Source organism: Talpa europaea, assembly GCF_964194135.1.
Source record: "Talpa europaea genome assembly, chromosome: 9".
NCBI lineage: Eukaryota > Metazoa > Chordata > Mammalia > Eulipotyphla > Talpidae > Talpa > Talpa europaea.
The window spans coordinates 87,140,460-87,153,459 of record NC_140076.1 but is presented as its reverse complement, the minus strand read 5'-3'; the positions used below and the strand labels follow the sequence as shown (position 1 = coordinate 87,153,459).

Genomic DNA, 13,000 nt, shown 5'->3' with positions numbered 1-13,000 from the left:
AAAATATATACTATCATAATGTATAGTATAGCATGTATACTATATGTACTTTTTAAATAACATGCCACTAAAGAACAAAACACATGGAGTAGGAGTGTAGTTTTCCAAATGAAAACTAAAGTGTCAATGTGTTTGTGTTTTCATTTAACTTGTTTTGAAAACTTGATCAGCTAGAAACATTCTAGAAAAAGATTAATTTATAAAGAAAGTCATTCCTACATTAAGGCATCCACAGGGTAACCTTGATTACACAAATTTCTAATGATAAGGATTTCATATTAAAAAATCTAGTCAAATTTAATCCATAGATAAGGAACTTTCCTCCCAATGAGGGCAAGTGATTCCACATGGCCATTAAAACCACTTCAATAAGAAAATTGCCATTAACTTGTCTCTTTCTTTTTTTCCCTTTCTTTTGTACCCTTTCTTTTGTCCCAAATAGTTATCTCACTGATAAGCCAAGTTTTGCATATCTTGCTGTCTGCCAAAGACATGTAAATATGCAAATTAAGACACATCCTGGAGGCATGAGATATATTTTTCCTCTTTGAGAATTATTTAACAGTACATATATACTGGTATATACAGAGAATGCTGGACCTGAGCTTGGTGTATCAAATTACAAAAAACGGCACAAACCTGAAGTAGGTACAACTTATCCAGAAGATATCAGAGAAAATAACAGAAAAAATGGTGGCCTAGGTTTGAAGATATGGGTATATTCCACATACTTTATAAATCTAGTCATAAATACAGACTTCATGATAAATAGTGGCATACAGATTTATTAATTTAAATGTTAATCCATTGTTGTGATAGAAATCAGTAAAATATAATCAGCACATGAGTCTTTAATGGGGATTAAAGACAAAAAAGGATGTAAATAATAGTTAATATATGCGGGCATACCAAAAAGTTTTGAAGCTGTTCCATGAAATACTGATGTTTGTATTGCTACAGATAATACAGAAACTAGTGGCATTCTAATATAGCAAGAATATGTTATATCTAAGAATCATAATAATGGCATCTGGATCCCCAAATTGAAGGTTTCCCTATAAAATTCATTTTCCCACATTTCAGGATAAGAACCCGGAGGAATAAAGTTCCGCTAGATACCAAAAATCATGGAGAGGTTTAGTGAACTGGCAATGACAACATGACCAGAAAGGACAATATCTTCTTATTAGAGTAAGCATTGAGTAATGGAAAAATGTATAACAGATTTCTGCATTGCTTACTAAGTTGAGGAAACATGTACAAATCTGTTAACATAATTGTCACAAGCAATTTGTTTTACAATTACCTACTAATCAACAACTCTTAAGCAAACCACTGTGCTTTCAATCATCAAAGATAATTAAAAGAGGTTTCATTTTGAAGTGTGTGATTTATTGGAGTGATGGGGAAGGATAAGGGGAATAAAGTAAGTGTCCACGCAATATAAGGCAGAAATTACATTTTCATAAGGTGAATGAAAATGCTCTGATGGGAATTAAGGGAATATTATGGGTGATGAAAAGATGGGTGATGATGATGATGCTTTCCTGAGTCCTGGATCTATTTTGCCAGGCAAATGTTTAAGTATTCTAATGGACTATCTTTACATAATCATCAGGGCAACCCTGTAATATTGGTGACACTGAATTTAGATTTATTAAATAATTTATACAAGCCAGTAATCAAACCTAAGCTGCCTGACTCCAAGAGTGTGCACTCTTAAAAATTACTCCAAGTTGCTTTGTGTTAAGGTTAAGAAACACCTTACTGAGGAGTAGGGATGAACTGAGAAGTCATTCAAGTGAAAAAGGAGCCTGAGGTTCAACTCCTGTTAACACTGGTTAGTAGTAAACAGGAAAAGGTTAACAGATTAGTTCTGTCACAATCTGGGAAAATTTAGAAAACAAAGCTGGAAAGTTCCTGAGAAGGGGCGGGAGGCTCATGTATTAAGAACAAAAGCTTGTGTTTAATTGTGCATACTGAATCCTTGAGACACCACGAAAGCTGTGCTTAAGGAAGACTCCTTGGGTCACAGTGATATTAAAAACTGTAGTGATTAAGAGCTTGAGTCTGAGAGTAAATTACTTGAATTTATGTCCCAGCTCCTGTAACCGATTGCTACAAGTAGAATCTCCTCGGTTTCCTCATCTGTAGTGACATCCACATCTGTAGTAATACTCTCAGTGCTGATGACAGTAAATGTGGCCATGGTTAAATGAGAATGAAAGTATGTTGCTTATATAAAAGGTTTGCTCTGGTGCAAGCAGTTAAAGCTCGGTAAATGCTAGCTTTTATGGCTAATGTGGGAAAGATAGATTGTGGACGGGAGATGGACAGCAGGAATGTAACTTAATGGGCCTTCAACACCGTCCAGATGAGAACAGACAAAATCGTGAACTAGGACAGTGGTAATGACAGCTGAAAAGAGGACAGTTACACAAGATATTTCAGAGGCGTAAGTGCCTTGGTGATTCATAGATGTGGGAGGCAGAAACATGGCTGAGTGTTCGCGCCTGGCTCTCTGGGACATTGAGGGTGCTATTACCGAGCAATCAGAAAGAGATGATGGTTGGAGGGGAAATCATGGATCCAGATTTGTTTTGATGTACTATGAACTAAAGGTGTTCTTCAAGTCTTATGATTCTACCAACAAAGAATTATCTTTTCCAAGAATGATACAGATAGAACTGGTGGTGAAGGAGATAGCCAGCTGTTGGATGCAAGGGTTAACAAAGACTATTAGATTACATCAGGAGAAAAATACTTTCTGAGAAATGCTCCTTCTATCCTTCTGTTTATCTCAAGAAAATATTTTACTTTGGTGCTAGTTGTGCTTCTCTCCATTACAATATACTCAGTCTGGGGAACACAAATATATGCACTGAATTCAAGAACCTGTTTGTTTTTCGTATTTTTATATTACCTTCTATTTATGGCAAATGCTCCTGGTATTTGAATTATGCTCATAAAATGAACATGCCTTTAAAAAGCATTTTAGGAAAAACAGTGAATCAATGAAGAAAAAAATGTTAACGAACCAGTCACACATTCGCCACTTAACAGTCATAATAGGTGGGTTTGAATGATTAAAGGATAGAGGGTTCTGCACTAAGCTAGGTCAAATTCAAGGCATGATTCTCACTGAGTTTTGACAGAAGCTTCTTAAACAAAGATACATTTTTTTTTTTAAGTTTAGGGAAAACCCACATTGTAATAATGTCTAAGATTCAAAAGGACTATAAAATTCATCTTGTGATAATTTTCCAACAAACATTAATAAAACTGCCTTGTTAGAATATATATTAACTACTTAGGGAGGTAAGAATGGAATCAGAAATCAAACAAAAGATCAAGCAGAAACTTCCAATTATTACAAAATTTAATGTCACAGAATCTGGCTGCCCTGAGCATTGTGTTTGTTTCAATTCTGCCCTTTCTCCGTATAGAGACCACTGGAAAGGTACTGCACACAAAATATAAACCAGCAAGATCAGGAAGGAGAAAAGAAGACCCATGTGGGTGCAAAAGACCAATTAAAATTTACAAAAGAGTTGATGAAATCAATTAAATGATGCTATTCAATTTATCAATGCCATTTTTTAAAAAAGATTTATTTATTTATGCATACAAGAGCTGGGGTAAAGGCCAGAGGTGTGGCGGGGGTGAGAGGATTCACCAGAGACAGAGTAGGGAAGAGAACAGGCAAATTGACTGAAATACACTGCTGAGGGGAGCATCGGATGAGTCAGGAGAGGTCTGCTGTACCATGTGGGTAGCTCCCTGTTGCTCTGCAGTGGCTGCGGGCAGCCTCATAGGCTGCGTCTTAATCCCTTGTACCACCAGGGAGGCCCTCAGTGCATTTTACTGTGATTTGCACAGGAAGACTAATAGGCTGGTGGGACCTTGGAAGTTTTCCTTATAAGCTTTAAGTAAGCAAATCATTTCCTTCTAGAAATATCTCCTAATAGACAGTAAATGCTCTTGCTTACTCTCAATAGGAGGCAAATGAAAGGTGATGGTATTAATACCTATGATATAAAACCAGTCCACCCCTCACAAACATTTCAATGCCACTCTGGGCTCAAAATGACTAAACAAAAGATGTGCTAGTCATGAATTTGTGGGTTCTGTTTTAAGGTGCTGGATAATTATAGAAATATGATTATACAACAGAACTTAATGCCCATTTTTTTCTCTAAAAACATACAGGATTGGAAGTTATTTTTACACATGTTCTTCCTTCCACAGATGGAAGACTTCAATTTTGAGATATTTCTTAGCCCCTTTTTGAGTCCATATGAAGACTTTTCTAGTACTTGATAGTCAGGATTTCCAATGAATAAGGGAACAGAAGGCCTCCTCTCAAAAATATACTCCATCATTTTCTTTGATATTCCTTCAGATTTTTTTTTCTGTAAAGTAAGAGTCTATAGGAGAATGCTGTGAACACTTATGACAATATTAGGGCCAGATAACTTGGAATTTAGAGGATGGTGTTTATTAATGAGAATCTTAAATTTCCATATTTGTTTATGTCTTTAATTTTTCTCTTTACACAATAAACAAAGGTCTTATTTCAAATTAATCAACACAAAATTATGTCCTATGAATGGGGCAAAAACAAAACAATAAAAACATGTATGTGTGAGTAAATCAAAACAAAGCAGTTCAATTTACACAAAGATATATCAAAAGACATGTTGTAGTAGATGGCAAGCTGGGAATACAATATTTATTGCTGAAATTGTGATGTTATTTAAATTCAGATAAAAAGGAGTATCTGGGAAAACAGACATGATGACATCAGAAGAAGTTGCCAGCTTCACTCCCAAGAGGATAATCTGAAAATTCTCCAGAAGATATCTAAAACCAAGGAGCAGTATGACTTGGGGGTAAAACTGGAACATCTTCTGGACATCAGAAACCAGCACAAATTATACCAGAAAGGACACTAAAGATATTCTACTTCCTTTAACAAAAGAAGGGTGGAGAGAGATGCCTGGATCTGCCATGCAAATCTCTTGAAGATTTGCTCCCCTTTGACATGGGGACAAGATTTCTGAGTAGTGTGAGGACACCCTTAACTAAGGAGAGATACAAAGACCTGGGATATGCTCAGGAGGCTGGGAACCCAGTGAAAACAACAGGGCCAGTGTGCTAGATTGCTTCTCTACCTCCAACCCTTGGGACTGATTTGATTTGTGAAGCAGGCTGACAGCATGCAGACAATAGAAACTAGGGTCAGGAACCCCATTGAGGAGATTGCTGTTGCCACAAACAATAGCCAGCCCACACCCCCACTATCTCTCACCAGTGTTTGGATCCCCAGGCCTCTCCCCATCCTGACTCAGCAGCTGTTGATTAGACCTCCCCAAAATACAATGCACAGAAGCCAGGAAAGGCCAAATATATAAATTCATATAAAGCTGGTAAAAGCTAAAACAAAAACCAAAAAAAAAAAAAAAATCGACTCTGAAAGAAAAGTAGTTCTACAAACCTTTTACTAAGGACAATTTTTTAAAAATATCAAACTCTAAGAAGCAAAGTGGACAGATGAAAATACAAGACATATAACCCTTTAATCCCCACAGTAATATGTCAATACAAGGAGAGAACAACTTTCCAAAATCCAACCACAAAGGAATGGAAGATCTTTTCCTTCTATCAAATACAGAGTTCAAATTTGCCATGATAAAGAAATTCAAAGAAATGAAAGAAAACACAGAAAGGCTGATTAAAGATAGACAAGAAAACACAATCAAAGGAATGCTACAAGAAATAAAATCAGTGAACAGAAGATAAATAATCAGGATGTAAATAGATCAATAGAGGAGATATAAAGTTCTGGAGAAGGTTATGAGAGAACAGACCAAATGGAAGACTGAACCATTGTCCTCAAAGATGGTGTTGCACAAAAATCCAGATGGAAGAAAAAAGTATAAAAAAAAAAAAAAGATGAAGAGCTACTTCGAGAATTAGCTGACTCTATAAGGAAAGATAAGAATAATGGTTATTTCAGAAGTGGAAGAGGGGAGAAGATAATAGAGAATTTATTTAAAGAAATAATAGAGGAAAACTTCCCCAACCTGGAGGAGGAAGGAGATATACAAGTCCATGAAGATAAAAAAAATACCTGTTTATCTAAATATAATGAGAGTTACACCAAGATGCAGTCATAAAACTTCCAATCATACAAACAAAGATAGAAATATTGAAATTGACTTGGGGGTGGTGTTAGAAAACATGAAAAGGTACCCTATCAGACATATCCAACTTCTCTGAGGAAGCTGGGCAAGTAAGGAAAAAATGGAATGACATATATTCAAAATACTTACAGATAAAAACTACCAGTCAAAATAGTATATCCTGCATGACTTTTCTTCAGATATAAGATAGAAATAAAGACATTCTCAAACAGAAGCTGAGTTTCTAAATACTAGAGTGACCAGTGACCATAAGAATTGTTAAAAGGGACAGTCTTACCTAAATCAAAGAGATTCTAAAAAAGAAACCCCAAAACTGAACAAGTTAGTAGGTAAAACCAAAAAATAAAAAGACAAAATGGAGGTAGCAGACCCTTATATATTAGTTATCACACTAAACATAAATGAACGGAACTTACCAATCAAAAGGCACAGAGTGGCTGGTTGGATCAGAAAACACAAAACAGCTTCTGCTGACTCCAGAAAATGCAACTGAACTCATAAGAAAATAGAGACTCAAAGTAAAGGCATGGAAAACAATCCTACAAGCAAATGGGACTCAATGAATGGTAGGGACACCCATACTTTTATCAGATAAAATCATAAAACACACAGGGAAAAAACAGATAAAAACTTTGCAACATTGCTTTCACTGGTATCTTTGTGGATTCATCTTGAACAGCAAGAGAAACAAGAGATTTAAATAATTGGAAGTACATTAAGCTTACAAGTTCCGCAAAGAAAAAAAGAAATGATCACTAAAACAAAAAGATATCCTGCTGAATGACAGAACATATTTGCACTCCACATACCTCACAAGGGCCTAATAAAGAACTCAGATCAACAAAAAGAAAATAACCCAACCAAAAAAGTGCACAAAAGTGTTAAATAGACACATCTCCAAAGAAAATAAACAAATGACCAATAAGCACATTAAAAAATGCTCATCATCCCATCAGGGAAATGCAAATCAAATTACAATGAGATACCACCTCACACTTGAGTGAATGACTCATATCAAAAAGAGTAGAAGCAACAAGTACTGGCAGAGGTGTGAAGAAAAAGGAACCACAGTAGATTGTATGTCGAGTCTCTATGGAAAACAGTATGGAGGTTTCTCAAAATATTACAAACAAATCAACTATATGATTCAGCAATTCCACTTTAGTTATGCACCCAAAGAATGCAAAACCATTCATTTGAATGGGTAAATGCACTTGTATGTTTACTGTAGCACTATTTACAATAGCCAGTCATAGAAACTACCTATTCTAACAGGACAGAATATATACACAATGGACTACTACTCAGCTATAAAAAGGTAAAATCTTGGCATTTGTGACAGTATGGATGAAACTGGAAAAGAAAATGGTAAGCACTATATATGTGGGAAGGAGAAATACAAATACCGATTTTTTCAGATATATGTGGATTATAGAGAAAACAATTATAGGGCAAAAACCAAACCAACAACAACTCCTAGAAATCTGACAGTAGAACTGAGGCCTGTAGGAGATGAGGGGGCAGGTGGAGATCAAAGTGTGGGGGCAATCCCATGGACTACAGTAGTGCACTATGGGTGTCTTGGTGTCAGGTATAGTATGGTAACATACTTTGAAGGCATATGATCCAATACTTCTGACTCATATAATGTTATAAACTAAAGTGACAGCAATATAAAATAATAGCAAATAAAAAATATGTTAATTAGCAGACTAAAAAAAGGTACAAATCTTATATAATTCAACTTGGATTGAGTTTATTTCAATGAGAAAATGAAAAACTCCTGTCAGGAGTCCCGTATTCAAAGGGATGGCTTTCCAAATACCACACCTAGCAAGTGAGATTCTTGGCAAGTCAGAAACCACAGATATGGCTACACGAGTGTGTACTGGCTGAAGTGGAATTGCATCCTAAAAAATCTTTTGTTTCTACATCTAAAGATATGTGAAAAAATGAACATTCACCAAGGATATACAGATGGTTGGCAGGCACATGAAAAGATGGGCATCATCCCTTGTTACTAAGGAAACACATGTTAAGACAATGAGTTATCACCTCATACCTGTGAGAATAACCAGATAAGAAACAACCTGTATTGGAAAGGATGTGCAGAAAGGGAACCCTTGTACATTGCTGATGGGAATGGAAATTGTTGCTATCTTTATGGAAAGCAGTTTGGAGACTCCTCAAAAAATTTAAAAAATTAAAAATAAAATTCCATACAATCCACTTATCTCTTCTGGATATTTAAAGACTATGAAAACACCACCATGTTCATAAAGTATTATTCACAACAGCTTGGAAACAATGTAAATGCCCATTGACAGATGACTAGATGCAGGTGCGGCATATGTACACAGTGGACTATTATTCAACTACAAAAAAAGATGAAATTCTGCCCTTTGCAACATCAATGGACCCAGAGTGGTTTATGCTATGGGAAATAAGTCAGGTGGGAAAAGACAAACTCCATATAATTTCACTTGTATGTAGAAGATAAAGAAAAAACAAATACAAAGCTTAGTCTATAAAAACAAAACAGTGATTGTCAGGAGGAAAGCAGAAAGCAGGTGGGTGGACTGGGTACAAGGGGTCAAAGGATGGAAACTAGACTTGCATGGTGAACAGCATCATGTAGTATATACAGACATTAACTTATGAAGCTGAACACCTAAAATGTGTATAATTAAATGGCCTATATAAATATATGATTATATCCCAATGTTATATCAATAAAATGTTTTTTAAAAGAATGAAAATAAAACAAAAAGAAGTTGCTGGAGTAATGCGCATAGAGAACATACTCAACATTACAAAGGACTTATAAGCTATACCTGAGACAGATCTAGTATGAAAATATTTGACTCGGTCCATATAGGATTTTGAAGCCATTTTATTAACACCATTAAAAATAAGATTTTAGAGCCTCCCCGGTGGTGCAGCGGTTGAGCACTGGGTTGTGGAGCTGCCCGCAGCATCTGCAGTGCCAATTTGATCCCTGGCCACGGGGTGAGGGTCCCAAATGGCATACAGACCTCTCCAGCAGCCCGCTGCGCCCCTCAGCAGTGTACTTCATCAGTCTACCTGCTCTGCTCTCTCCTCTAACTCTGGTGAATCTCTCACCCTCCCTCCCGTGCTTCTGACTGTACCCAGTGCTTGTATAAATTAATAAATAAATCTGAAAAAAAAAGTCTTAAAAAAAATAAAAATAAGATTTTATATAAAAATATAGATTTTTAGTTTCTACTGACAAATCTAAGGTTCTGACCACATTCTGCCCTATGCACACTCGAAAATTATAAATATTAATAGGAGTTGCCATTTATTAGTATTTACTAAATGTTGGGTATCATTCTATGCATTTTATTTTATATAAAGATTATGACTAGGATGCAAATCTTTTTATTCATAATATTGGGTATCTGGGGGAACCAATTCAAGAGAAATTCAGTAATTTATTCAGTATCTTGAACTTGTAACTGAGAGTTAGGATTTAGTTTTTTGTTTTTTTTATGATTGTTATTTATTTATGCATACAGGAATTGGGGTGTAAGCCAGAGGTTCACAGAGTGAGAGGATTCACCAGAGACAGAGTGGGAAGTAGAACAGATGTATCTACTAAAATACACTGTTGAGGGGAGCAGCGGGAGAGACAGGAGAGTTCTGCCTCACCATGTGGGTTAGCTCCCTGGCCAGGGATTGAACTCATGCCACAGTGGCTGGCGACCGATTGATAGCACTGAGACTTTAACCCCTATGACACCAGCAAGACCATAGAGTTAGGATTTGAACTTGTCTGGTAATAATGGTAAGTCCCTTATCCATTGATGTTGCCAGTTCAAAATATTACTGAAGAGAGAATTTACCCATATCCACTATGGTCACTTTTCTGTACTTATAGGAAGTTCATTCTCTATGATTGCTTTAAATGTTGCTATTTCAACATAATGTGAAACAGATTTCTAAAAAAAATCAATGTACCTGCACCTAATAAATATCTTCTTTCTAAATAATTGCTACTCATTTGTGCTCACAGTATTTAAATAATTTACCAATCCAATTTGAGTCCAATTTATTTCAAAGTGATAGTATCCATTTAAATGTATCTCATACCAATTACAATTTTCTCTAGTAAATTAGAACATTTCCTTTAATATTCTGAATATCACTTGTAGACTTGTATTATGAAGCCAAGAAACCTCCTTTCTATCATTCATTATATATATGTATAAATACACACACGCAGACTAAAGATTTGCATTTTAACTCTGCAAATGTTACTCAGAAAATTTTTCAAGCGTGTCTTACCTGAAGTTGTCTTCACTACTTCAGTGGTATTTCTCAGTCCAACAAATGAAAATTGATAAAGCCTCCAAGATCTTGTGTCTCCCACCTCAACAGAACTTCGCTTCCACTGATAGACAATTTCTTCACGTGGATAGCCATCTGCCATGATATAAGAAAGCTCTCATTTAAAATTTTATACATCAACATATGTAGCAACCACATTCCATGAACATGACACTGAGGAAAGCATAGAGAGTGAGAGAGTTATGACTTATTTAGATGAGGATCCTGGTCTAAAGATCACTACAGTAGGGGAAGTAAACAGAGTGACATCATACCCTAATGGGAAGTTAGATTTCAAAAATAATAGATCAAAACTACCCTTGAATCTCACTTAGATTGCAGTGAAGATATATATGTGTGTGTGTGTGTGTGTGTGTGTGTGTATACTATATGAATACTTTATATTGTTTAGGATAAGATATGAAAAGTGACTAGTATGTAACAAATAGAACAAACACAAGATATCCCTGCTTGGTGAAGGGAAGTCAACTGGGTAAGATTTTATGAGTCATGCAGAATTATAAGACAATGAGAGAAGAGTAGATTCCAATCCCTTTGTAGGGCATGCACTTGGAGTGGAAGATGATGGGATAAAACAACTGAAATGATTTATATTATTCTCTCTCAATATGTTAAGATTTCATTTCTAAGATACACAGAATTCTACAATTACCATAAGTAGAAATGCCAAGGGAAGATAACAATGAACATTTTATATGTTATAGGGGAGTCAGTTATGTTTAGTCAAGAGAATAAACAAAGTTTATGAGAGAGGTATTACTATATTTATAATGTGGTTATTGGTATGACTCCTAGCCACAATACCTTGTGCATATTTAGTTTTTTTCCTAATTTTTTCTCTAATGGGGATGCTAATAATACTTATTTCCTAGAATTGGTGGTCAATATATATTTGTTGAATGGATAAACATTATTATTAAATAAAGTGTACAATAAACACTTTCAAGTAATATAGATGGAGATAGATAAAAGAACTGAAAATCACCTCAAATGTGTGTCTACTAATCATTCTGTGTAAAGATAATTCTTAATTATGGAGGCTGAATGTCTTCTTGGAATAAAATTCCCTTCCTTTCCTTCTTAGCTTTCTTTTTGATGTAAATCTTTGCCTATTATGTGCTTATTAGTTAAGAATAAAGAATAAAGTCAGATCCTCAGATTGCTAAGGAGCAAGAGTGGGAGGGCAGGGCATGGTAAAAACAAAAGGAAATAATGACTATTAGGAAGCATTCTATGGAGAAAGACTGAATTCCTTGATAGCAAGAAAGAATGATAAACTGTGTTTGTGAACAGAAGGCAGTGGTCAATCAGCCACCCAATGCCACAGAAATCACTAGTTGTTGACTCTTAGCTGACTGGAGAGAAGTCCCAGGGTAAAATGGAAAGAAAAGAATATAAACTTCAAATTCATAATCAATCTGTCTTTGTGCCTATTGTGTACAGTTGGCAAACAAACTCTAAGCAGGTGGTGAGCAACCTAATAGAGAGGGTGAACAAAGAGTGAGATAAACATTTTGGTTCAGATAGGAAGTATCTGTGAAGGCTACTAAAGCTTAAGTTGTATTAGAATCAAGGATATTCTTGCTATGGTCTATTACCTGATATTAATAACGATATTAATAACTATGAATAAGAATAAAGTGTTTTATTGAATCTTTTTGTTTGTGAGATAGCATCTAGCATTTTACATATATTTTATCAACTAAACAATACTGCTGTGGACAAGTCATACAATCCCTTCTGGGCACCTGAGAATGGGGATTCATTGAGATCTAGTAATTCGCGCAAGTCTATTGTGATGAAGATGGGATTTCAACTGGCCCCCCAGACACAAAAAATCAGTCTTTTACTTATTGGCAGTAAACGTGTTCTGAATATTACTAGATTCCAGGTGGAAAAGATCATTTTCAATTTTGCTATCTTTAAAGGGTATGCCAAAATAGGAATAGGCAAGTGAAACTGTTGGATCTCTGTGCATCCTGACATGTTAAAAGAGAATACAATTGGCAAATATGCTCAGATGCTGGGCCTCTGGTAGGCAATGGGGAACTCTAATCTGCCCCTGTTTCATCTTTCAGTTTAATCCAGGTATGGCTCTATAGTGCTTCTCTACAAAAGGCTCCAGGCAAGCACTGCAGGTTTATTAGAAGCTTATCCCATAAATAAGCCTATAGCTGGGGTTAGGGTGAAAAAACTGTCAAAATCTTTACTCAACAATATTGCTTAAAGCAAGTTTGCTTTCTCTGTGAGTTTCACAATTAATTTGCATCAGAAAGACCACTGGTGAGGAGTATTACTACTTACAACTGGAGAACTCCAAGGGGCAGGAGTGTTCATCCATTGGGAAATTGTGCAACTGTAACTGGCACTCGGCATCAATTGTCAACCTGAATAGAAACATATTTTAGATGTAGGTTCAAAAA

The 13,000-nt window shown here is 35.7% G+C and overlaps 1 protein-coding gene across 6 annotated transcripts in view; it reads right to left on the bottom strand.

Annotated features, from left to right (window-relative positions):
- The window catches only part of GABRG2 (gamma-aminobutyric acid type A receptor subunit gamma2), a gene marked incomplete at both ends in the record, with an annotated part of 96,244 nt that overhangs the window by 47,201 nt on the left and 36,043 nt on the right, over positions 1-13,000 (bottom strand). For all 6 annotated transcript variants that reach the window (XM_084241936.1, XM_084241937.1, XM_084241940.1 and 3 more), the window contains 2 exons: positions 10,515-10,652; positions 12,882-12,964. In XM_084241936.1, the coding sequence (XP_084098062.1) occupies positions 10,515-10,652; positions 12,882-12,964 (221 nt within the window). The remainder of the gene's footprint in view (positions 1-10,514; positions 10,653-12,881; positions 12,965-13,000) is intronic.